This window comes from Bison bison, unplaced genomic scaffold (assembly GCF_000754665.1).
Source record: "Bison bison bison isolate TAMUID 2011002044 unplaced genomic scaffold, Bison_UMD1.0 scf7180017864317, whole genome shotgun sequence".
NCBI classification, from domain to species: domain Eukaryota; kingdom Metazoa; phylum Chordata; class Mammalia; order Artiodactyla; family Bovidae; genus Bison; species Bison bison.
The window spans coordinates 10,185,429-10,213,193 of NW_011494889.1; the positions used below are offsets into that span (position 1 = coordinate 10,185,429).

The following is a 27,765-nucleotide window of genomic DNA, read 5'->3' on the forward strand; positions in this document are numbered from 1 at the left end:
AGAAAGCAATAGAACTGGCAAAGACAAAGCCACAAATTAATAAAACAGAAAATAAGCAAGTAACAGACTTTATGAATCAAACAGTCAATTCTTCAAACAAACCAATAAAACAGACAAAATCAAAATTCTAAAAGGAAACTCACAAATATATGACTTTTGAGGTTCTAAAGGGGCTCTAGCCACAGATGATATTTAAAAATTGTGTTCACCACTATATCAATCATCATAATCTAAATTAAACTTTTATAACTTTGCAAAAGGTATCTACCAGAAAATTACCGTAGACATCATACTTAATAGTAAAATATTAGATACATGTTGACAAAGAAGGTAAGAGAGAAGAAGACCTACTATTCTAGTTACTATATGCAATATAGTGGGAACTAGAACTCATATTGATTCTAGTTAATAAAGTGATATCTGAAAAGAAATGAAAAATATTAGAAAGGAAGGGACAAAATGATCCTTTCTTGAAGATGAAATGACAAAATTCATGAGATGCAAGACAATCTATTGGGACGAAAGAGGCTATCTAAGTTTAGTAAAGCAGTCAACTAAAGATTGTTCTAAAATTAGCAAGAGTTCTTCAACTGTCCCACAATAGCCCATTTGAAAATATCTTGAAAAGAGAGTTCATTTATAATGAACTGTAAAAATACACTCAGCACAAAACTTTACAGGAATGAAGATCAATAAATAAATAGCTATTAAACTTTCCTGAAATGTAAAACTCAGCTTTGTTGGAAATATATGTCATGGGTGAGAAGTCTCTCCAAATTAATTTAGGAATATGATGCAGTTTAAAAATTCATTTTGGAGGAACATATTGCCATGCTGCTGCTGCTGCTAAGTTGCTTCAGTCGTGTCCGACTCTGTGTGACCCCATAGTCGGCAGCCCATCAGGCTCCCCCGTCCCTGGGATTCTCCAGGCAAGAACACTGGAGCGGGTTGCCATTTCCTTCTCCAATGTATGAAAGTGAAAACTTAAAGTGAAGCTGCTCGGTCGTGCTGACTCTTAGCGAGCCCATGAACTGCAGCCTACCAGGCTCCTCCGTCTTTAACATCTTGCCATACCAGATGTTAAAATATACTATGACATTATTATATGGTATTAGCATAGGTATAGGCAGTGAGACAGAGTATGGAACTATATAAATATTTCCACTTCCAGTTTAAAATCCCAGGAAAAAATATTTCCACAGGTAAAAGAGACATATACAAGGGCTGAAACATTGTAAAATAGGAAAAAAATCAAAACCACCTATATTCAGCAGTGGGCGAATGATTAAATATACTACGACCCCTCTGTCTATGGAATAGGAATATTATATAACTATTTAAAAGGATGAATATCCAAACACACTGACATGTATATTGTTGAACTGAAAAAACATCTAACTGTATGACTAGACAAATAGCATGATATTTATCTTAGAGTACACAAACAATACTATATATCTGGGTGCACATATACATATATGTGCACATATATCAAGAAAGGTTTTGTAAGTCTACACATTAAACTCATAACAGAGGATAACTTGGTGATAGAGATGTAACCTTGAGAAAAGGGTAAATCTCAACTTTTTCTTAATTTTTTAAAGTCTTAAGAAACCTTTACGTTTATTTTTTTTAAACTTTTAATTTTAAATTGGAGTATAGCCAATCAACAATATTGTAATAGTTTCAAGTGGACAACAAAGGGACTCAGTCATACATATATACCCATCCTCCCCCGAACTCCCCTCCCATCCAGGCTGCCACGTAACACCAAGCAGAGTTCCCTGTGCTACACAGTAGGACCTTGTTGGTTATCCATTTTAAATCTAGCAGTGTGTACCTGACGATCCCAGACTCCCTGACTATCCCTTGCCCCCAACGTCCCCCCAGTAACCGTGAGTTCCTTCTCTAAGTCTGTGAGTCTGTTTCTGTTTGGTAAATAAGTACCTTTGTATCATTTTTCTTTTTTAGATTCCATGTGTAAATGACATCACTTGATATTTATTTGATTTTTTCTTTTGTATAATGCTGGACTGTGTGTTTTGAAAGTTAGATTTTTTTTTTTTCTAAATGAAGACAATGCAGAAAGGATATGATTCATGACATATGTTACTACAGAAAACCTTACAGGTTGGTTGGAGAGTAAACTGGCTGGATGCTGACTACTGAGTTACTAGCAGAGGAATGACGGACTAGGATACAAAGGCTCTCGCAGCTCAGAAGAAATGACTTTTGAGTAGTGTAGGCATTCTCTCACTCTCACTGGATCTTCTGTTTTTCCTCATCATACATGTCACTCAACTTGCTTCCACATTTTCACTTGTGTGCAAAAAGTTAATGCGTTGCATTGCATTGCATGTCCTCTGGATGTAACGACTTCTGCCTCTCTGAGTTGCTTTCATTGCATACTTTAAGCTTCACTTCTGCCCAAACAAGCTAAATAAAGTTATAAATATCACTTTGTGGGATGATATCACTTCAGTCTAGTAATGAGGGTAGTCCCCTCATGCTTATGATCAGATCAATTCTTCAATTAATTAAACATGGAAAATAATTATATTTCCTATGCAATATATTTTTCTATTTAGACAAGTATCTTTCCAATTACAACATATAGGAGGAAAAAAATAGAAGGGGTAAAAAATAGTATAAAGTACTGAGCAGTGTGTACCCAAGTCCTGTGAAGTCAGATTTTTTCTTAAGTCTTATGAAAAGACAGCCCAAGTGATCAAGTCATAATCAAGTTCACACTGTCATTGTAAATTATCAACCCTGAGGGTTTTAATGTGCAGATGGTGGGCCTTCCCTCCTAGAAGCTGCAGTGCCCCCAGACATCCCTCTGGAATCCTTTGGCTTCCTCTCCTTCTGAGAAAGAAACTGGAGGAAGTGGTTGGCAGAAGCACCAGCCTGGTCTTTGAAGAAGCAGATACACTACCAACTCCCAAAAGGTCCTGGCAGTCTCTGCGGGAAAAAGTGCTTTTTTATTTATTTTTGAAAATGCCATGAAATGAGGAGCAGTTAAATAATTTGCTATTCAAGCCTTTGTAGGAAGGAATCAGGGAGGCAGTTTCTAATCTCTTAGGGAACAAGATGGGAAGAGAGGTGGGGAAGGACATCATCCAAACCAAGGTACTGCCCACATGCACTGGAGCAGCTACAGCATCTTGTCATTGGCAGATTGCAAAGTGTCACCACTTCAAGGCCTGCTTTTTTAAAAAAAAAGCTAGAAAATGAATCATCCTGTAGATGGAAAACAGATGCTGCACTGCACCTGTTAAAGGATACCGTCCTATCCACCCTCAGCCCTGCAAAGGGCAGTAAAGTCACTTCTGAACAAATTTTCTGCTTTGGGACTGCTGGGAAATGACATATCCTCTGCAAATGAGAGCTCCGGGTAGGTCACCCAAGGCAGCAAGGAGAAAACGTGGAACGAAGTTCTGGCACTTGTCTAAAGCATCAGAGCATCTGAAATAACTCTTGTTTTGCTCTGTAAGCCATGAAAACTGGTGAGATGGGACCGAAAGATGTAAGCACTCTTGGAATCTAAGGAAGAAATACCTAGAAATAGACTAGCTCTCTGAGCTCCGTTTTACTGTTTTCAAGGAACATGCAGGCAGAGAGTCTAGAGAGTCTCACTCAAGACCGTTTTCTGGGTTTTGAGCTGAAATGGATGACTTTAATCTCCAAGTTGTGATGCCTGTTGGCCTGGTATATAAAGAGATGCTCTATAAAAGATTTCTGGATATCAGTGAACGTTTTTTGAAAACAAAAAACAAAACAAAAAACCACATGTTGGTGCTGCTGCTGCTGCTAAGTCGCTTCAGTCATGTCCGACTCTGTGTGACCCCATAGACGGCAGCCCATCAGGCTCCCCCGTCCCTGGGATTCTCCAGGCAAGAACACTGGAGTGGGTTGCCATTTCCTTCTCCAATGCATGAAAGTGAAAAGTGAAAGGGAAGTCGCTCAGTCGTGTCCGACCCCCAGCGACCCCATGGACTGCAGCCCACCAGGCTCCTCTGCCCATGGGATTTTCCAGGCAAGAGTACTGGACTGGGGTGCCATTGCCTTCTCTGACATGTTGATGAGTTGAATGTAAATAAGAAGCAACAGAAGGATTCAGATTTTCTTTCAAAAACTGGCTTAAGCATGAAGGGGGAAAATATCCAGTTGTCAAAATAGGCTTGAGGTTTTGCTGAACCCAAAAGTTCTGGAGAGCAATATGTTTTTGCCAAACTCTAAATACTGCAGGGTTAACCCTTCCCTCTAACCAATTAGATAATTGTCACTTCATTTTGTGGATTTCTTAATGGTTTCTTCTTCTTTTTAAATGCAAAGAAAACAATTAGCTTTGTCTCAGTGTAGCTTTGTTAGTATTTCCATAATTAAATAATTACTTCAACCCTGAATTAAAAACTGTCCTGCTGTCTCTAGGTACAGTAAGCTGGCAGCTGTTTTAAATAACCCTTGAGAGTGGTCAGGTTAAGGACTCAATTTATGACCTTATAAATTAACACAAGGAAACCTACTCCATAATGCAACAGACAATTCTATTTATAATACTTAATTAAGCCTCTCCAGTCTCTAACAAAACCCATTTGTGACCTTTCATTTCAACCTCACCCAAATGCAAGTCTCCTGAGATGATACGTGTTAATATGTGAATGTTGATTGAATTTGCTGGCATTATGGTTGGGCATTAAATAGGTGACAGTCTGGATAAATTAGCTCCTGATAGCTCACTAATCAAATGTAAGAAGAAAATGTCAAGTTGGGCAGCATTGATGAAACTCTTTATCAAAGCCCTGGGCTGGAGGGAGGTTGAAAGAAAGGAAAATGTCATGTCTAACATTGCCTGCAAACACTTGCTCTGAATTTCAGAAAATCTTGGCATCCAACAGAAAGTATCAGAATTGAATTGAAGGATGGCTGTGGGCAGCCATTCTTGGTGGTCTCATTTATCTGCTGTTTCCTCAGGCTGCCCTCTCTTAGCTTGATACAGAAAACCCAAAGTGATAAACAATTCAATGCTGTTTTACCTAAGATATAAAAAATAGTGGAGATATCTGGAAAATTGCAAGTAACTCAGAAAGCTACAAATTGTGGGTAATTTGGAGACATAGAAAGTCTTCCTGGGAACAGGCCCTAGAAGGAGAAAGGAAGCATATACTACATGGACATTTTTGTGGGTCCATGGGAATTGCAGTGACCTGAACACAGAAATGCAGCCTTGTGGCCTGGCATTTCAGAATATGTGTGGAGAGTCTTATCAAGTTTTAGAATTGTTCAGGGAATTTTCATACGTCTTCCTGAATCAGGAAAATAGATTTCTTTCTTTTTTGTCCATCATATTCAAGAGTCAACATAATGTGATATTTCTGGCTCCACTGTGAGTCTTTAGGTAAGTTCGTCATTTCATTGCTCCAGTTTTCTCATCTGCAAATGGGAACCATAACAGCACCTACCTTATAAGGTTGTTGTGAGGAATAGAGTTAATACATATAAAGGCTTTACACAGTGCCTGGAGCGTGGTAAGCACCATGTAAGCCTTGGCTGTTATCCTCATAGCATCTCCATAAAATCTTTCTCCTGTGGGCTCTCTCCTTTCCCAGGGCCACTATAGCAGACAGGTCAGGCTGTCATGACCTCTCTCCTGAATAAAATAGCTTCCTAATTTATTTCCTTATTCCAAATCCACATGTCTTCCAATACACTGTATGTGCGTGTGTGCTAAGTCACTTCAGTCGTGTCCAACTCTCTGCAACCCTATAGACTGTAGCCCGCCAGGCTCCTCTGTTCATGGGATTCTCCAGGCAAGAATACTGGAGTGGGTTGCCATGCCCTCCCCAGGGAATATTCCTGACCCAGGGATTGAACCCGTGTATTTTATGTCTCCTGCATCGGCAGGTGGGTTCTGTACCACTAGTACCACTGGGAAGCTACATCACACACAGTGCTGGAACCTAAATGCTTGAAAAATCTACTTCTGATTTTGTCCCTGTCTTATTCAGTGGTCTGCAGAGTTCATCAGATAAAGTCTAAATTCCTTAACCTTGATTTCAAGCCTCATTCTATCCCTCCCTTCTAACCCTAGTTCCACTTTCCAATTGTATATTTCACTGCTTCTTCTCATGAACTCTGTCCTGGAGCCACTGCACTGCAAGCTCCCTTGCTCTCCTCTACTTGTTATGGTATGTTTTTGCTTTTGTATGTGCGCTCACTGTTCCCTTCACTTGGAGTTCACTTTTCTTTGAATATCTTCTGGCTCAAATCTCAGCCATCCGTAAAAGCCAGGCCCAGTTGCCACTGCTTCACTGGGGCCTTTCCAGTTCTATCATTTAACTATCCCTCTCCTTCTCTGATCTCCAATATTATTGTTGTTTTAATTATCAACCCTAGTTACCTGCTATTACAGCTACTAATTCATATGCCCCCTATTCAGTATGTGCTATATCTTTAACCTCTGAGCCCTGTAGACAGAGGCGGCTTCTTTACCGTGTCCTACTCAGAACTGTCCACAAGTGAATGCTATACACAGAGGAGGTGCTTGCTCTGCAAGCAAGAATGAAATATTAATACTATTAGTCTGTGACACTCTCCATCACCTTATCACTCTCTGTGTGAATGCCTATGGAAATACTTCAGCTTGAAAAAGTAAATGGGATGAAAAAAATCTTTTCAGCAGGAAAAACAAACATGCAAAATGTGCAATTGCTCCTCAAACAGCAGTTCGTATTTTGAGGAGAAGCAGTGACAAAAATATTTGGAATCCAGTACCTTTATATCTGGTTACTACAGCTGCGTTGACACTGAGAGGCTCTTGAAAGCTGACAGTGAGTGATGTGCTGCTGGTTACCATGAGACAAGCACTGGTGGGTGCTTCGGGGGCTCCTGGGACAGAAGGAGAAACACAAGGATCTTAACAGAGCAAATCCTTTTCAAACAATGTTCCTGTCTCTTCAAAGGATACCCTGAAACACACACGATGGAGACATTTGTTTGTAGAGCCTAATAGCTTTTGCCTTTGAGCATTTTCATTAGAAGTCTCAATGGCCTTTATTTGTTGCCATCGTGGTCTTATTTGAGCATTAGAACATCTTCTGAAGGAGTAAATAATACCAGTTAAGCCTTCTCAAAGTATCTTAGAAACACAATAGAAGATTGGGCTGGACCAGTGGAGAGGAGGTCAGAAAGTGTTAGCAGGAATCAATATTGTAGGTAGAACTACTTTTATGTAAATCATTTCACTGGAGCCTTTTTGCAACCCTGTTGGGTAGAAAGAACGAGTAACCACATCCACACTTTTAGGATGAGGAAACTTCAACCCAAAGAGGCCGAATTACTGGTTCAAGAACACAGTAAAGATATAGCTAGGATGAAAGTCCATGGCTTCAGATGCCCAATTCTGGGCTCTTCCCAGTATGGAATGCTAACTTGACTTGCTCTCACTCTGCCTCCCATGACATCAGATACTATTTTTCTAAGAAAGACTTCATGGGCAAATGTCATGCCCACTAACCCGAGGTTTTAAAGGACGTCTGTTACTCAGGGTACTTTTTGACACCCAGAAGATGTTTTTTAATTTAGAAAAAAATTTTAAAATGGCATCAAGTTAATGATTTGATGATTCTAGTATTAATTCTAGTATTAATCTATCCTAAATGAGATACAATGGTAAATGCATTTATTGAAACAGTTGCTGAAAATAATTTCAACAATTATTGAAATGCTTTTTATTTAAGCATGTTATTAGCATTACTAAAGGGATTGTTAATATTAAAAGCAACCTTTCATGAATGTTACTTAAGCTATTTGCTTCAAGAGAAAGGATTAGGCCTAGATTTGGTAGTTAGAATACCATACTACAGAAAACAAGAATTTCTCTGCCTTTGGTGTTTATCACGAAGCAGAGGCAGATAGTTCCCAAACTAAGGAACTGAGCTTTTCCTTATATTAAACATTTCAAGTCTAATTTTTTTGTTGTTTAAATAAGATCACCTTTTGGAATAAGAGTTTAATGTTTTACAAGTGTTCGGATTGTATATGAATTTTTATATCAGGGTCACACTAAGCCGTGCCTTCCAATGCTAAGGAGTATTATCCTGAAACAAAGCTTTTCTTGAATTAACAAAAAGAACTGGTAAAGAGAATGGAAGTGCAGACAAAAGCATAATTCATAGGTTGGTTATCCTTCTCTGTTGGCTGTAGTAACTGAAGGTCAGTTTATATAAGCTGTATATAGTAGAGAGTTGAAAACAACTTAATCTTGAACTTGAAGCAGAAACTGGACAGATAGGCAAACAAGTATTTTTCCACCTCCGCATCTCAAAATGAAGCCACTTAGGGAATCAGACCATCCAGGCCATTAGACATTAGGGTGTAGCGGGAGGAAGGAGCTAGATGAGTGTGACACGATGGAGGGCAGCCAACAGCACTAAAGCCTCATGGCTGTGGTCAAAGAACCTATCAGGAGCCAGAAAATCAAGCAAGACAAAAGCCCCTTTGACAGCCTCCCAGAACCCCTGCTCAAAGAGGCTGACAACGGCCATCCGTGATCCCTCGAGTGGCAAAAAATCAGTGAAAGAAGTCCTGCTGTCTCAAACCAGGGTTCAGTCTAGTTAAACGAACAAGTCCTCTGCTTATACTCACTGGCATGTTCAAAGCCTGTTTTCATGCGTCTGTAGAGTCGGTACCTCCACTCCCAAGCTTTCAGCTGTTTCTCTTTCTCTGTGTTGTCCAGACTGAATCCTTCATTCTCCACCTGAGCAGACAGTTCGCTCACCCTCTCCTGGGCTTCCTGCACCAGTGTGTTGAGGTGTATAGATCGGCTTTCCAGGCTGACAACTGGAAGGAAAGAAATGGGCTGACTCGCTTTTTCTTTCTGGGCAAACGCTGCTTTGTTGACAGGGTATCTGGGAGTCTACTACGAGTTTTTAAAAATGCCTGGGGCAAGTGGAATCTATATTCATTATTAGCTATCTTACTGTGATAAGGTCTAATTGGTGATACAACTAGATTAAATAGTAAACATGTCAGTTTAAGAGATTCCCATTGCCCTCTGGCCCAAATAGCTGCCTAGCAGAGGTCATTAGAATGCCGCTGGCAGAGGCCCACTTCTCTTTCATGTTGTACATACTTGTTTCCGGGATCTTCAGAGATACAAACACTTAGGGCAAAAGCTTTGTAGGACTAGCAAGGTCTTAAGGAAAGTCATTCATGAGGCAAGTTGCATTCTGTGGAAGATGTGTTTTTGGTTTTTGCTGTGTTTTTGTTTTTGTAGAACCTGATCAAATCTTCTGTTTTTATACTCTTTCTAGCTCATAGGGATTTTACTTAGTGGTAATTTTGTTATTGTTAGTCAATTTATTTATTGCTCACAGAGAGTCGCTCAGTCGTGTCTGACTCTTTGTGACACCATGGACTATATAGTCCATGGAATTTTCCAGGCCAGAATACTGGAGTGGGTAGCCTACCCCTTCGCCAGGGGATCTTCCCAACCCAGGGATTGTTAACAAAGTGTTCCACTATTACTGCCACAATAGAACCAGTGAGTCCTGATGGTTGGATGACTTGGGTGTGATCTTTGATCAATTCTACCCTTTAATTGTGCTCTGACTGTGCGAATGATTTCTAGAGATGCCCGTGCCCAAGAGAGCAAGTTATACTAACTCCTCTTGCCAAGAAAGGTTGTCAGGCTTGGTATTTTTTTTTAATTCAGTGTGTGTAATAATCTTTATTTGATTCACATCATATTATTTACCCAACCTGTGTGAGTGAACGTTCATGTCAGTGACAGAACATTTCAAATTCTTATGTCAGGTTGGGAGTCTGCTTCTTGCTGTCCAGTCATGGCACTCATGCATGTGAGGGCCTGCCTAGGTGGTCTCTTGGCCACTTCAGTGGAGCTCTTCCTGGTTAGTGATAAATAAGAGAAGAGAACCTTAGCATGCATAGGGTAGAGGATTACACAAATAATATAACAGAGCAGAACCAGGTTCTGCAGATCTGTCACCAAAACGTGTTTGACACTCTCTGTGACCAAAACAATATTTCTCCCTGGTGGGTGGGAAAGATATCTAACCATTTTATTCTTCTAATTAAGAGGGAAAATATTATGAAGATAACACAAAGTGAAAAATTTTAGGTGTATTTTGAAATGGAAATTACGTGGTTATATATTCATATTGTCGTGTGTTCATAGGCATGTTTGCATTAATTATAGGAAATGAATACTAATTTATTATTGCCCCTGCTTACCATCAATCTAAATTTATTTACAGATGAAGTCAATGAAAAATTAGTTGAGTCTTTTTCGTTTTTTCTTTCTTTTTAAAGTTGCTGTTTAGAACACTCAGGACTGTGTTTTGCTGCAGATTTGTCATGGTTAATGCATGTTGCTGTAGCAGTCAATCATGTACTCTAAATACTGTCACACTTTTTTTTAAAGCCTCAGTCATGAGCCATGACAGAAAAATAAACAAACAAATATAGAGGTAAAAAACTCTTTCACTGAGAAGCTACACTATGCAGAACCCCTTGGGAAGGCTAAAGGAGGCCAGAATAAATGATAATGTAAGTGCTGTGGGTGTAGGGAAGCAATGATGCTGTATGAACACAGAGGTTCTGGAGAAAAAAAAAAATACACATTCGCACACGCAGGCGCATACTCCTGTGGAAAAATTGGCAATATTAGTAGCCTCAAGGTGCAATTTCCTGAAGCAGTGAGATTGACAAGTCAGTACTAAATGCTGTTAATTTAACTAACTTCAGATTAATGGTAGAGTCTGCTATGACTGAAGCCCTCAAACACAGTCTCATTATAGCCTTGCTGGGAAGGTCCTAAATATAGGCATTGACAGTTTAAAACAAATTCGTATACATTTGTGTATTTTTAGACATAGGTTAGGCGTCAGAGTTTGTGTCACAGTTTTCAGGTTGATTAATTGACCCAGTAACTGCACCCTTTACCCACTCCCCCCACCTTCTTCCACTCCAAATTATGGACAAAATGGGGGAATTGTCCTTGCTAAGTCATTCAGTGAGCTTTTTATTGTGAGCCTGATGTTTGAATTGCATGCATGCGTCAACACTTGGGCGATAGACACATGATTTATAAAAATAAATTTTTCTAATACTATGAAATCCCCCCTATTAATTTTTATATCCACAACAGTTATTACTGGTGTGAATTCCAGGTGGTATTTCAGATGGACAGCTTCTCTTGAGCTGTGCTTGGCTCCCCCTGAAATTTTTCCTGCTTTTCCTAGCACAACACATTTTGTTTCTAGACTTTGCGTTTATTCCTAGACTGAAGACTTGATGCTGTTTGGGTTGTAGGGTAAAAGGACTCTGAATCTTTAAAATAAAGCATTCACCTCTTCATAGAATAACAAGAAAGATACAGAGAATTTTATGGCCGAGTAAGTTTTCCAAGATGCTTTAGCTACATGTGCTTCTCAAACTGAGACATCTAACTTACAACACAGTATGGTGGTGGTATTGTTGGAGTTCAGTGGGTATCTCTCAAGTCTCAGAATAAATATGTCTGTCTTTCAGGAACATTGAATTTTCTAGGCAGATTTTGATGAAAGCAAATTATTTAGAAGTTAAAACAAGCTCTTCTCTTACGGAGAAGAGTGGAACATATTCCTAAAAAAATGAAGATTAGAAAAGAAAGATTATAGATCTCTTTCTCTCTTTTTTTTCCAGGCTAAGTTCCCAGGTGCCCCTGGGAATATACCTACTCACTTGCTTCCGTTAGAGGTAATTTCATGCACGACTTGGAGAGGCACTAACTCAGCCAGTGGTTTCAAACCATTTCACCAAGCAAACCTTTTATTATTTTTATCCTATGGATTTTTTAATAGTTTAATAAAACACTCTCTCTTGAAAGATTTTCTTTATTGACTGCCAAATCAGCTGACTTAAAGTAATCATTTTTCTCCCTATTAATAATGACCTATATAACTACCAATAGAAGCATCTGTTCGGCATTAGATAATCAAACCTAACAAACTGAGTTAACGTTTTAAGGAAAAGCAGGTAAACATGATAATCATATTTAGACTGTGTAGTTTTATCTTGAGTAATGATGTGTCTGTTCAGCTTTTTGACACCTTGGAGATTGTTTGGGGAATCTCATTCCTATTTTTTCCACCCAGAATGAGAACGTTTTCACCCCCCTTATTTTTAAAGATAAACTGATATCCAGGGAGGTGGGATGATGTTCCAACTTAAAAACCTTAAACTCGGTGAACTTCCACTAAACCCAAATGGAATGCAGATCAACCTATTCTTTATGTATTGCTCTTTTCTAAGTGCTATCTATTTGGCGCAAGATTGGTGAGCTTATGTTGGTGGTTCGTTTGGACAGAGAAACTAGGAAGGTTAACATCTATTCTGTGATCAATTTTCCTGCCTGTGACTTCCCTTCTTGGATCCGTTCTCCCTTTACTTCTACTCTCTGGATATTTTCCCCTTGAGTCCGGAACTCCGGGACCTGTTTGCGAGGTTTGGTCTTTTCATTCTTCCTGCAGTTGATCCCTTCCCCAGTCAGGCAGCTATCCCTCTGTGCAGCCATAGCCAGCATAATAGAGGGTCTGTGAGTGTGTGGTGAGTGGTTCGGCTGGGGCAAGACCACTTGGCTCCTGAAATAGGCTCCATGCTATTGTGGTGTTTAATTATCAACAGCATTTCTACCACCCAGTGTTTCTGAGTGGGTATTTGTTCTAAGACCTGCCCAGCTAATTAACTACTGGGGTGGGAACGGGGGGAGGGGCAGGAACTTGGTGTTCAAAGAATACAATTACGGTTACTGTTTAAATCCTGAGATAAGTAATAATCAGACCGAGTGGATTTTCTTCACCATCAGAATCTAACCTACTGACTGGCAACTACTTATTAGCCTTACATTTCTTAATTTTTTTCTTTTACCTTGCAACTGCTGAATTGGGGCCTAAATTGCTTAAAGCTTGAAAAATATAAAGAGTAAAATGTAAACTAATTTTAATTTTTTATTGACAATTCCAGGGAATGATTCATTTGGCTTACTTAAAAAAATACATTTGCCCATTACTAATGATACGCTATTTTGCAATGTAGTGATAACTTTTCTATTGTCATTGGCATTTCCCTTGTTTTCACTGATGAGAAATACGGGGCAATAAGATAATCATTTAAACTCAGTGGTAGAAGAATGTTTACCACTAGCCTTAGGCGCCTCTTCCTATAGTACCCTTGGTTCTGTGTGATTTTCTTCACGAGGGGAACTCATTGCTCACCAGTGATTGTACACGGAAGACTCTCAATTAGTACAGGTTTATATAATTTTTATTAAACCCATTGGTCTGTGTTATAGTTAAGAGGCACACAAACATAAATCAAATACTTGTTTTTATAAAATACCTTTGTGTTCTTCCATCAAAAAATAAAAATCTCTTGCCCCAGATACAAATGCTCTGTTTTAGCTTCCATTCAAAAAATATATTATATACTCAGTGGTGTCAATTTCAACCCTATCTTTAATTTCAAAGGAGAAAACAAGGTCACTTATGTATAAACCTTGCATTGTAAGCCAATATCCTCTGGGCAAACAAGAATAGCAGTTAATAAAATTTATCTTTGCTGATCATAAATGACTTGTGATTTCTAACAACCTCACAACTGACTTGTTTCCAGCTAGGAATGTCAAAAGAAGTAATATAGAGATATTTTAATAATTAAATGTTTTTTAATTAAAAAAACTCAAAACATAAGTTGCAATTTCCCTGTCTTAATAAGGTTCAGGGCTCAAAATTCACCTGGGTCTCAACCCATTGTCTCATTTTCAGGTTTTCCCAAGGACTTTGAGAGTGTGATTCCCAAAACGTTTTAGTGATTTGGAGATTGAACGTTTCATTTCAATTACTGTGAACTTTCTTCTCTTAGAACTCACTACAACTTGGACATGGGGCTCTGGAATGTTTTTCTCTGATACTTTCAGCAGAATGTGGACACACAAAGTCCACATTATACAGTGTATATTGTAATTGTTGCTCTTTAAGAAGCTAGAGCTATTGACATAGAGAGACTTTCTGCCCACGTCTCCCAAACTCCAAGGGGCAAATGGACATTTTCTCTGAAACAAACACACAAAATAATTGAAGAACTTATTTAGAATATCCAAAGCAGATTTCTCCATAATGTCATAGAGGGGTTAAAGATGAAATAAGATAGCTGTAACTTCTGCTTATTTTTTAGTACTGTCCAATAGAAATATAGTGTGTCTCATCATTTAAAAATTCCTAGTAGTGACATTAAAAAAGCAAAAAGAAATAGGTGAAATTAATTTTCATGATATATTTAACTTAATAGATCCAAACAGTATCATTTCAACATGGAATCAGTATAAAATTATTAATTATATATATATGGTATTTAAGCCCTAAAAATTCATTGTAATTTTACATTTAAAACACATTTTAATTTGGACTGGACACATTTCAAGTACTCAACAGTCGTATGTCTATGCCTGACAGTGTAGTTTTAGAACACAAAATCCTACAAACTTTAAAAAGTGCTTATATTGGACAGTGTTTTCACAGCACAGACCATACAACAGATGGGTAAAATATTTAAATTCTCTACCAGAAAATCCTGGCTTGTTTTATTTTGTTTCTGAGAGTTATATTGGCTAACAATTTATTTGACCATTTACAACGTGCCAGGGAAATGTTTTAAACCTATTGCGTTTGATTCTCAATGATCTTAGATAGGTAGTAGAGGAGCCAGCCTTTAAGAGACCCCTTAGTGATCTCGCTGTCCTAGTTTTCACACCTTGTACCAGAGCTGATCTGTGCTGGGCATCAAGATCAGCAAGATTCAGCAAAAGTGATAACATATCACCTCTGGTGTTAGGTTACAAAAGAGACTGGTGCTTCCATCTAGGTTGGTCTCTCCCTCTCTTAAATAATGTCCTCTAGGGGAAGCCAAGGAGAAGGCAATGGCACCCCACTCCAGCACTCTTGCCTGGAAAATCCCATGGATGGAGGAGCCTGGTAGGCTGCAGTCCATGGGGTTGCTAAGAGTTGGACACGACTGAGCAACTTCACTTTCAGTTTTTACTTTCATGCATTGGAGAAGGAAATGGCAAGCCACTCCCGTGTTCTTGCCTGGAGAATCCCAGGGACGGGGGAGCCTGGTGGGCTGCCGTCTATGGGGTCGCACAGAGGCGGACACGACTGAAGCGACTTAGCAGCAGCAGCAGCAGCAGCAGGGGAAGCCAATTGCCGTGATAGGGAGCAGTGCAATGGAAAGGCGCATACAGGAAGGAACACAGGGCTCTCACCAGCAGTCACTTGAGTAAGTTTGGAAGTGGATCCTCTGGCGCAATCCTGTCTTTAGAGCAGAGCAGTGGTTATGTTGGTCGAATTGAGGGACAGAAGCCTAGACAGTGAGTGTGTGCATGTGCACATGTGGTGTTGGGTTGGCCAACAAAGGTGTCTTTATACCTTATGCATGTTTTAATTTTGGGAAAGGAGAATACATTCAGTGTTGCAGGAATATTTAAAAATTAAAAAGAAAAGAATGAAAGAACAGTTATCAACTCTTGAAAAGCAAGTGACTGGAACTTAGGCTATGGACACCTGATGTCTAAAAAATTATTTGGAAATAAAAGAGGTAAATTCACTTGATATTTAGTAAAATTATTCCCTTCGAAATTAATAAGGTATTCACACCCTTCAAAAGAAGTAGAAGTAGTCTTGGGATTTATTCAGTTCAACTAAACACATATTTATCAAGTGCCTACTCTTTGATGGGGATAGAGTGACCAATGAGACAAATTTTGCTCTTTGGAGTTTACATTCTAATGCAGAGGAGAGAGAAAATAAGGAAATCAAAACAGTGAGAAAATATTGTATAGTGATTTCAGTGCTATGCAGAAAACTAAAATAAACCAATGTGATTAGAAGTGGCTTTACTTGCAGAATAAACTCTTAAGACCTATGTACAACTCTATGCCACCCAGTTCCTCTCACTCAAGCATGGAGGTCAACTGCCCAGGGAGGGTGGCCTGAACCCAAGCAAGCTTGCATGAGCCATACATAAACCTTTGTGGTAAGTTCACTGAAATTGGGGGAGGGTATTTTTGTTACTACAGCAAAGTCTAGCCTAATACACTTATCTACATAAAAATGAAATAGGTAAAATCTTGTTTAAAAAAATGGCCTCCCATGCCCAAAACAGTGGATATGGAGAACAGTTCTTGCCTTACATCCTTTTTTTATATACTTTCTATTGCTGCTCCCAACATCTTTAAATTGCTAAAAGAGACTAAAGATCCCCATAAACTCAAGGTGAAAAAAAAAAAAAAGAAAAGACTTTAGACCTTGGACTTGGTGGCCAAAGAAAGCCTCTCTTGAAGATATGAAATTTGAACTGAAATGTTAAGAAGGAGTTGGCAATGTAATGATCAAGATTAAAAGCACTCAATCTTTTCAAGCATGGAGAATAGCCATACAAAGGCCCTCTAATAAGATAGTGAGGTGTGTTTAAGGAAGGGAATGGAGGTTTGCATATCACAGGTGAGGGCTGAGCAGTATGGGATAAGGTTTGAGGAGGAGCAAGTTCATAAGTCAGGGTGATGGCTTGTACATCTATTTTAATGAAGCAGACAAAAATATCTGGGGACACATTCTAGAGACCTGCTTAAGCCTTGTCCTTTACATAGTTTTAATGGCTGAAAATCATTGTCTTTTGAGGGTGGATTTGATTTCAGGAAACCTCTCTAAATCATTGGAAGCCACGTCTGGTAAACAGGGAGGGTGATGACGCTGAGCAATGCTGTTTTGGAACAAAAATCAGGTGTGACTCTGAGCAACGAGTCAGATTTTCTCATAAACTGGCTCTGAGGACAAATCTCGAAGTGTTTAGGGCAATGGCAGCACTGTTGAGGCAAGCGTGGGGTCTCCCATGAGGACCCTGTTACAGGATAACGTTCGTGTGGACTGTAGCCTTCCTGGTGTGTTTGTTTACATAAAGCCAGCCTCATTAGTTTATAGTCACACCTCTTAGACGTGCCCTGAACCAGTCCCAGCACCAGCATGGACCCTTGACTACTGCAGAAACGAGTGGTGCATCCTGACAAGGCTGCCAGATTTTGACATTGGTGTCTGCACCACACTCAGATGACAGCTACTCTGCGATCGCATTTTATGAAGTAACGGAATATAACTAATGCTGGGAGACATTTCCTAGTGCCACAGGCAGTATCCAAGGGAAAGCAAGAGAGAGGAGTTCACAGTGGAATGCAGAGAGGGAGGAGAGGGTCGGGGCAGAAGGGAGAATGCAGCTATAGGAAAGGGCAGAAAGAAGAACAGTCTGCCATGTGATTAATCAGTGTAAAAACAAAAAGTCAGGCTATGTCTGCAACCAAATTTCAAAACAGTGCCTGGAAGACACAGTAATAGCAGCAACAGAAGGTTCCCCACAGTGTAAATTACTGGAAGACAAAGTTTTCTTCATGCATTGTGTGTGTGAGTGCGCATGTATGTGTGCTAAAATTCAATACCTGTGATTCCCAACAGCATAAGACAGGTCTTAACATTTCACCTGAAAATTTCTCAGCTCCTACTGTGTGCCAGGTGTTGGGATCGAAAGATGAGATAACATTCATTTGAGTGGCCAGATTTGCATATGGTAGGTGTCCAAAAATAACTAGTTTCTTTATGATCACTGTTTATACAGCCTATGCTGTGCTGTGCTCAGCCACTCAGTCAGGTCCGACTCTGCCTGCCAGGCTCCTCTGTTCATGGGGAAAGCCTAAATGATGCCAAGTAGGTAGCAACCTCAGAAAAGCACCGATCATTCAGTAAACTCCTCTGGAGACTGTGGAAGTGTGAGTCCAAGGGGAGGGCAGGATATGAGTTGGAATAAGGGAGGGGTTTATGACAGGGGACTTTCAGATACGGAGCAAGTCTTTCTCAGACAGCAGTGGTTCAACTGAGTATGTGTTATAGCAAGGGGGATACTGAGCGGGTAAAAAAATCAAAAAGATAGTTCCCAGGTATCCTGAAGTACCTCTGTGCATTAGTTTTCCTAGGTCTGGTCCTTTGAGATTCTGGGCCTGTTTCCTAAGCTCGGCACACCTATGTGGGATTCTACTTCAATAATGGCTGATGTTTTCTTCTAGAAGGAATGAATATTACTTTGTGCTGCTCACCTAAAGGTGGGAGGAACAGAAAAAAGTTGCCAAATAAAGACAGTTGATTCATCTAACGAGCAGGCTGAAGTTCTGTATATATTTAACCTTGGGGCAGTGTGCAAATTTGGGTGGCCGCTTCTGGCGCTTCGCTTACGAATAAGGAAATGTTCATGGCTGAATTTCGAGCCATGTTTATTAAGAACAGCTCCATATAGCTCTATGAATGGAGGGGCTAAAACCTGGACAACGTGCCTGACCAATGGCTTAGGAGGTTAAGTCCCCAAACATATGTGTGTTTTTATGATTCCTGTTTTGAAATGGAGACAAATACAGAGGACTTTCTTCTGAATTATGTCGAAATCTTTGGTTGGCATAATGAAAAGAGTATTGGGCTGTTTTCAGAAGGGAACACACAGGGGAAGGGAAGACAGAAATTTTACCCTGTTAGAAATCCTGAATATTTGACAGGCAATAGAAGACGAACAGGTGGAGGAGAGTCAGGGAAGAAAGGAACTGAATATCCACATTGTGTCCGGAAGTGGGCTAATACTTTTCTACAAACACCTAAAACATTTAATACTAAATACTAAATACATTTACTACTAAATACCAAAGCATTTAATATAGAAGATCTGGGTTCAAATTGTGGGTCCACCACTTATTAGCTTTGGAGCACTGGATGAATTATTGGTCTTTTGTTATTTCGGGCAACTCTCATCTCACAAACCAGTGGTCAGGATCAAATGTAAGCAAAAGCATTTTCGCAATGTGTAAAATACTCTAAGAACTGAAGACCTCATTGTTAGTGGTATTATTTTTACTCTTCTATCCTGCCTCTACTGCTTCTGTGGAATGGTTTGCACAGGTGCTTGCTTACCTGGTTCTAGCTGCCAGACTGTTTTTCTCATGGGCTGACTCATACTCACGCACAGAAGCAATTTGATTTCTTTTATACTTGATATATAAAGTGAATTAAAAATCCCTGAAAACAGATTGTGTTCTTCTATCCTGCTTTTTTTCCAACAGAAATGGCAGCTCAGGGCACAGAACAGAACAAAGAAGCACACAATGGAATTTTAGCAAATAGCAAAAAGGAAAAGGGAAAGGGGCCCAGTGGCCACAGCCTTCCATACTGGTTACTTGCAAAGAGAATAAATTTGCACAGCAGGACCCCAGGTATGGTATCCCACACACTTGGACTTCAATCCTTGACGCCCTTATTCATTTGCTCGATGTGTGACCTTTGGTCAGTCACATAACCTCTCAGAATCACAAATTCCTCTTCTTCAAAATGGAGTTAATAACATTATCCTGAAGGGCCAGTGTGAAAACTGGAGAGAATGTACATGGAGATTTCATAGGCCCTCAATCAGCTGTCCTTTGCCATTCTTCCACACGTGGGAGTCTATACACGATCCTGTCTCTTTAACTTTTTGGGTGGCCGAGGTGCCTTAGGTATCATATTACCCAGAGGCTAAAAGCTGGGTTTCTCTCTCACTATCCTTTACAACTTGGTGATGATAATGTGGTTATCATCCCACAGGGAATGAGGAAAAACCAGGGATCTTTTCAATGAATTTTCTTTTGGTTTAACTAGATATTTAGTACTTGGGTTCTTTTATGGAGATTTAATTATGCACAAAGGGGATTGAGGGGGATTGGGAGTCTTACTGGTTTCGTGGAAAATGCAGACATTTTTTGTAGCGTCTCAGGTAAGTAAGAGTAATGTTTCATCCAGCTCGGTGCAGGCAACATCTGGATGAATGGTCTCCTTGTTCCTATAGAATGGGGCTCAGTCTGCATTCTCTGTGTTCAGACCCCTTGATTCTCTCTCCACTGCTCTCTCACTGGATCTTTGGGACAGACATTATTGCAACATAAATTGGAAGGCAGCAAATAAACCTTTCTCATTTCTTCCATCCTTCTTTGCCCATCCATCCAGACCCTCCAGTTCCACTAAAAAGAAGCTGCACTTTTGACGAAGGAGCTCTTACTGAAGAGCCCCATGCTACTGAACCCAAGTCCTCATTCTTTTTGACATGGATGTGGTGAGCTTAGCATTTTTAAAAGAAAGAGTTTTCTGATACAAGGATCTGCCTCTGTACCTAGTCTTTGGGTGGCGGGGTTTTATGAAATTTAGGAGCATAGATGTGACCTCTAATTATATATTTGTTTCTTCTCTTTCAGCCTTCTGGGTCTCACCACTTGGAAGTGAGTGAATCAGTATTAGTCAAACTAACAATTTGATGAGTTTACTTTTTTCTTTTAGGAAACATAAAAACGGTGGCTCAGAGCCACTGTGGTCATTGGGTCAGAGAGTTTGCACCTAGGGGAATGTGAGTGCCTACCTCAGAATGTTGTGTGAGGATTAAAGGAGTCAATACATGTAAAGTGCTCAGAATAGTGCCTGGCACAGGGCAAGGGCTGTGTGATTTTATCCCATCCACTCCTGGGCAGGGTCGATGGCCCCAGAGCAGCTCCCTTTGGCAAGTACTATCAGCTCTACTTCAAAATACATTCAGAAAGAAGCCATTCACAAAAGACCACATATTGAATGCTTCCATTTATGTGAAATGTCCAGAATAGGCAAATCTATAGGAACACACAGTAGCTGTCCAGGGCTGAGAGGAGTGGGCAGTTGGGGGTGTGATAGCGGAAGGGTATGGGGTTTCTTTTGGGGTGATGAAAATGGTCTAAAATTGATTGTGGTGATGGTTGCACAAGCCTGTGCAACTAAAAATCTTTAAACTATACATGATAAGGGGGTGAATTGTATGGCACGTAAATTATATTTCAATAAAGCTGTTAAAAAAGACATCCAGAATTCCACCCCTGCTCACCATCAATGTCACCTCCATGGTAATCCAAGTAACTGGCATCTGTCTCCTGGACCATTAGAATGGCTTCCTAGCTGGTTTTTACAATTTCACAATTGCTCTCATCACTGTGTCTTCTCTGCAGAGCACTGCAGGGATCTTTTAAAACGTAAAGCAGAATGTCTTTCTTTTTTTTTTGCCACGTCATGTGGCTTGCAGGATCTTAGTTCCCCGACAGGGATTGAACCTGGGTCCTAGCAGTGAAAGTGCGGAGTTCTAACCATGGGACTGCCAGGGAATTCCCCAGAAGGTGTCTTTCATCTGCTTAAACCGTTTCCCTATGTCTCTATCACACAATCAAAGTGAAGCATCTCGCCATGGCCTCTCTAATCCCGAACGATCTGGTCCTGGTGACGTCTCCCTCGGCCATCACTCTCCCGTGTTCATTTTGCTTTAGCCACTCTGGCCTTCTTGTTCTTCAGAAACATGGCAATCTCATTCCTGCCTGCCTCAGAACCTTTCTACCTGCCGTTCACTCGGCCTAGAATTAGCCCCCAGATCTTCTCATGGATCATTCCTTGATATCATCTAGGACTAGGAACAAGTGTCACTACATCAGAGAGACTCCTCTTGCCCAATTCTATTAAAATAGTCCCACTCTATCCATCTCTACCCATTCATTCACTTTATTTCTTCATAGTGTTTATCACCATTTGAATTTATATTTGATTTATTTTCTGGCTTGTTGGAAACCTCCTCCACTGGAATATAAGTTCTATAAATGCAGAGATTTTATCTTGCTCACCACTACATTCCAAATACTTAGAACGTGGCCTTTCTTTGGTGTTTGTTGATTAAGTGAATAAATGAATGGAGCCACCATGTTGACTGTGAATAGAAAGACACTAACACACACACACACGCTCATTCTTTTTTCTATCTCATTCTTTTCTCTGTGTATACTTCCTGTGCTATAGCCCTGTTTGGGGTATTTTGCATATCTTAAAACTTGCGTTCAATTCTTAAGAGGAAGTTCCTTTGAGGTTCCTGTTCAATACCACTCCGTATATTCTATTTAAAGTGTAACTGGATGTTTAGACATATAAGCACCATCACTATCTGCATGACAGTTTATGAAAACGTGTAAAGGATTTCAGAGCCTATGGTTAGTCAATCATTCTTTCCAACGGCCAGTAATGACTACTTCCGTGGTATAAAACTGGGGTCTGGCCTTAATAGTATATGTTTTATTCTCAAGTTTACTTACAGTGTGGACTTTCTCGGGCCCCTGTCTTCAGAAGAATCCTAGCAATGGGTACATTGTTGGTCATGATGGCAATATCCAGAGGTGTCAACCCCTCACTGTTAGGTGTGTTGAGATCTAGTTCTTCTGGTGTGTACTGATACAGGAGGATCTGCACAGCATCCATATCTTGCTGTTCAACTGCTTCAAACATGGCTTCATTGCCCTGGAAGTTCTGGAGAAGAATGAAGTAGGTTAGCACAGTTTCATCGACCAGCTTGTCTTCGTGGCCTGGCTGTTGTAGATTTCAGGGACTGCTTCAGGGACTACATTTCCACTTATAAGTGGTATGATGGTGGTGGTGGTTTAGTCAGTAAGTCCTGTCCGATTCTTGCTACCGCATGGACTGTAGCTGACCAGGCTCCTCTGTCCATGGGATTTCCAAGGCAAGAATGCTGGAGTGGGTAGCCATTTCCTTCTCCAGGGGATCTTCCTGACCCAGGAATCACACCTGGGTTTCCTGCATTGCAGGTGGATTCTTTACCGACTGAGCCACCAGAGAAGCCCCTTTATGCCCAGGTCTCTAAAGCAAACACTGTTGGGCCCTCCCTCCGTCTTTCTAATGAGCACTGAAAAGATCTGTACACTTGGATGCATGGAGACAATTCAGTATACAGTCTATAGATAAGAGCAGACATCAGTTTTTCTCAAACCAGTCTTCTGTGGAATACTGTTCAGGAGGCCATTATGAGGTGTTCTATGAAGAAAGTAACATGTGGTCAAATGAATTTGGTCAATATTAGATTACATCAAGTTATTGCATTATTTTACTGTAAGACCTCTCAAAGTCTTTGCTAATTTTTAAAAATTAATTACATTACATAATTTTCTGTATATTATTATTATTTTTAACATCTTTTAAAAAATAATTTTATTTTATACTTTGGCCACCTGATGTGATGAACTGACTCACTGGAAAAGACCCTGATGTTGGGAAAGATTGAAGGCAGGAGGAGAAGGGGACGATGGAGGATGAGATGGTTGGATGGCATCACCAACTCCATGGACATGAGTTTGAGTAAGCTTTCGGAGTTGGTGATGGGCAGGGAGGCCTGGCGTGCTGCAGTCCATGGGGTTGCAAAGAATCGGACATGACTGAGCGACTGAACTGGACTGAACATAATTTTCTGTATACTATCATGTTTTAACATCTTTTAAAAACTACTTTTATTTTATTTTTGGCTGTGCTGGGTCCTTGTTGCTGCATGGGCTTTTTCTAGCTGTGCTGCTGTGGGGGCTCCTCTCTAGCTGTGGTGCATAAGCTTCTCATTGCAGAGGCTTCTCTTGTGGAGCACGGGCTCTAGGGCGCATGGACTTCAGTAACTGTGGCTTGTGGGCTCAGCAGTTGAGGCCCGCTGGCTCTAGAGCAGGGACTCAATAGCTATGGTGCATGGACTTAGTTGCTCTGTGGCAAGTAGCATCTTCCCGGATCAGGGATAGAACCTGTGTCTTGTGTATTGGCAGGCAGATTCTTTGCCCCTGAGCTACTAGGGAAGTCCCAAGGCCTTTACTAATTTTAATATGCAATTATGATCCTCTCATAGGTGAGAAATATGACCTGTTTCAAATAATTGTTTCCACAGAACATATTTTTCATTGTGTTTGTTTTAACTGTCTTGGAATAATGTTCTACAAAACATAGTATGGAGAATGCTGGCATAGATAACATAGCACGGGTAACTTACATTATGACTAGCTTGCGATTGAGGGTACATGACCTTTCTCTGTTAGCCCCTCCTCTTCCATCCCCATGTCTGGACTGATGCTCAGACTGTTCCCAGATTATGGCAATGACCTACCTGTTTCTTGTCTGAGTCTCCTCCATCACTACTCCATACAAGAGTAATCTTTCTAAAATTTACAATGCTACATGTCCCTTCGCTATTTACACATTTCTACTAGGTCCACACTGCCTGCAGACTGACTCCCTAACTCCTTTGTACTAACCTCTGCGCTTTCTCAACCTGGAGTCACAGTCACTGAATCCTCGCATTTCTGAAACCTCAGATGAGGGAATCAAGAGGTAGTGTTCAGGGAAGGTTTCAGTGGATTAGGTAACAAACTGCTTTGCTGCCTGAGAGGGCCAAAATTTCAATATTCATAGGCTACAGATCACCTATAGAAAAAAAATAGCTAGAGACAATATATTTCCTTTGAAAGTTTCTTTCAGAATATTAATAGTAAACAAAGGAGAAAACCTTTAGAATTCTCTCAAATACATATTTTTATAGCTCATGGAAGAAGAGCAACACATATACTATCCATACATTTATCTGGTATCTTCTCCAGGAATTGCCTGGTGGTTAAACATGTTGAAATACCAGCGGTCCTGACCTAGCGTATGGGTTGTCTGATTAAACCTTTAGTAACCAAATACTAAGGTTGGCAGGTTTTATTTTTAGTCTCATCAAAAATCTATTTTTTCCTTCAAAGGCTGTAGGTCAGCTTAACTGAGTGCATAACACATGAATGAAATTTGAGGAAAACACAGAGTTATGATGCAAATACTTGTTTTGACAATGGGGACCCAAGGGGTGGAGCTATTTGGTATGCAGTTCTCTTTGCCACATGGCAGTCTGCTGACTGGAAAAGTGTTTTGTCGACAATTTGCTAAAGCTGAAGAGCCTCTGATGCTTAGGCCATAGCTTAACCAAGTCCTTCTAGAAGATGTGTTTGAAATGAGAAAAATTAGAAACCGAAGTGCAAAGTTAATATGCTTCCCTCTCCAAACAACACAGTTGTGTATTTGTTTGTGATTCTTAGTATGTCTAATTTCTCATATGCCATCGTGTTTGTCTCACTCTTAAGTCATTTCCTTCTCCATGCTTTTTTGGGTGAACTCCAGTATGCTTCTATCTGGGAAGGCTAGGGCTCTTTTCTGTTTTAAGCTCAAACAAATGGTGAAATAAACCCCTGCACAGACATCCTTCCTGATCATGTTAATGTTATGCTCTCAGCTTTTACCGAGGGGCAATATAAGAACCTCCCATATGAGAATGTCTATAACATCCCCAGTACTACTCTTTATTCTCCATTACATAATTCTGCTGCTGCTGCTAAGTCGCTTCAGTCGTGTCCGACTCTGTGCGACCCCATAGACGGCAGCCCACCAGGCTCCCCCATCCCTGGGATTCTCCAGGCAAGAACACGGGAGTGGGTTGCCATTTCCATTCACTGTATCTTATAAAGGCCAGTGGACTTAGCAACAGGAAGATATCATTTGGTATACTTTCAATTACTAGCTAATGGAATGCTATTACCAACTGTCCTTCCCTTTCTTCTTTGACCGACTGGGAACTCAGAGATAAATGCAATGATAAATTTCAGGTACTGTATTTGCCTAGGTTTTTAGTGTATCTATTTATCTTTCTAACCTCACTACTTTCTTTTTCTAGTTTTTTTTCTTCCTTCCTTTGTCCCTCTTCTACTCCTTTGCTGTCCCCCATTATTATCATTGATCCATTTATTTACCATTATATAATATATTTGCATTTTTTTGCCTGGATTCTGTCTTGAAAGCCTTTGGAAAGCATATAGGGTATACATTATAAGTAAGTAAATAGAATATTGTTCATTGTTTATTCAGTATTTGAATGAACACTGTATCTCCCAAGAAAGCCTATCTGATCTCAAACTCTCTATTTGTCAAACTGCTCTTTTGGGAGTTCTTTGGTTTATTAGAGAAAGAAAAACTAAGGGGAAATAAAGGAAAAGAAATTAAGAAAAAGAAAGGGAAAATCTCCCAGTCAGTCCAACTTTGGCTAAGATATATATGTGCAGTTCCTGCCTTACTTGACTCTCAACATTTATAAACTTGCAAACATCAGGTTCAGAAGTTAATGAGGATCATCTTAAAATCCCCTTAAATCCAAACACAAATGCACAAATCAAACCAAGATGGGAATAAAAAGAGTTTTATTACCACCGAAGTCTTTCTGAGACTCAGCCGGTCAGTTCTTGTCCTAAAATAGGCCTCATCAAATGAAGAGTGGCTGCCTTTCAGTTTCTCTGAGAGGTTCCGGTACAGGCGTTTGGCAGCATTGGGAGACGAAGGGGTGCTGTGTTTTTTTGACTGAGAAAGATGTAAATTCTGCATTTGTTGGGTCATCTTCACACGACAATTCCTAGGAGGAGAAAAATCAAATGTTATAATAATTTACATAGTGTAATTATAAGTTGACAATGAATTTTATCATCTCCAGTAACCATCTGGAATCTTAATAAAATATTATAGCTTGAAGGGAACTTAGAGATCATCAGATCCAGCTTTTTTACCTTATAGATGAGAAAGCTGTAACCCTGGGAAGGGAAACAGCTTGTTTATGGCCATACAGCTAATTGGTGACAAGAATGAAATGACAACATCCATTTACTATATAAACAAATACATTCACGTACAAACATATGTATGACTTGAGCCTCTACTCAAAATCTTTTGATATCTGTCCCACTGGGAGGTAATATCTGAATTCTATAACCCAGGGTGTCTGTTCAATTCTTCTTGGCTTTATATAACTGGAATTTTGTTACTTATACTTTACATGCTATCTTCTCTTGGGTGTATAAGAGAGTGTGTTTTTTTTCCTGAAGATCTTCTTCTCTCAAGGTGTTAAACTGTGCTTGTTATCAATGAGATCAAACCAGTCACTCCTAAAGATAATCAACCTTGAATATTCATTGGAAGGATTGTTGCTGAAGCTGAAGCTACAATACTTTGGCCACCTGATGCAAAAAGCTGACTCATTGGAGAAGACCCTGATGCTGAGAGAAGAAGGGCAGGAGGAGAAAGGGACGACAGAGGATGAGATGGTTGGATGGCATCACTGACATGAATTTGAGCAAACTCCGGGAGATACTGAAGTTCAGGGATGCCTGGCATGCTGCAGTCCATGGGGCCACAAAGAGTCGGACACAACTTAGTGACTGAACAAATACACCCAAAGGCTCATCCCTAGTCACCCCAGATACTCCAGATAGAGTCCTCCAGGATACTTACTGCTGGCATTCTCCAAGTAGTATTAGACTACTATTCCACATATCTGTAAACAGATCCTCACCAACATCATCAGTTCAGTTCAGTTCATTCGCTCAGTCGTGTCTGACTCTCTGCAACCCCATGAACTGCAGCACGCCAGGCCTCCCGGTCCATCACCAACTCCCAGAGTTTATGCAAACTCATGTCCATTGAGTCGGTGATGCCATCCAGCCATCTCATCCTCTGTCATCCCCTTCTCCTCCTGCCCCCAATCCCTCCCAGCATCAGGGTCTTTTCCAATGAGTCAACTCTTCGCATGAGGTGGCCAAAGTATTGGAGTTTCAGCTTCAACATCAGTCCTTCAATGAACACCCAGGACTGATCTCCTTCAGAATGGACTGGTTGGATCTCCTTGCAGTCCAAGGGACTCTCAAGAGTCTTCTCCAACACCACAGTTCAAAAGCATCAATTCTTCGGCACTCAGCTTTCTTCA

At 40.2% G+C, this 27,765-nt stretch overlaps 1 protein-coding gene across 1 annotated transcript in view; it reads right to left on the reverse strand.

Annotated features, from left to right (window-relative positions):
- The window catches only part of ANKFN1 (ankyrin-repeat and fibronectin type III domain containing 1), a 275,609-nt gene that overhangs the window by 108,486 nt on the left and 139,358 nt on the right, over positions 1-27,765 (reverse strand). The window contains exons 5-8 of the mRNA XM_010852951.1: positions 26,220-26,421; positions 22,262-22,472; positions 8,647-8,841; positions 6,775-6,888 (exon numbers count right to left, since the gene is read on the reverse strand). Of these exons, the coding sequence (XP_010851253.1) occupies positions 6,775-6,888; positions 8,647-8,841; positions 22,262-22,472; positions 26,220-26,421 (722 nt within the window). The remainder of the gene's footprint in view (positions 1-6,774; positions 6,889-8,646; positions 8,842-22,261; positions 22,473-26,219; positions 26,422-27,765) is intronic.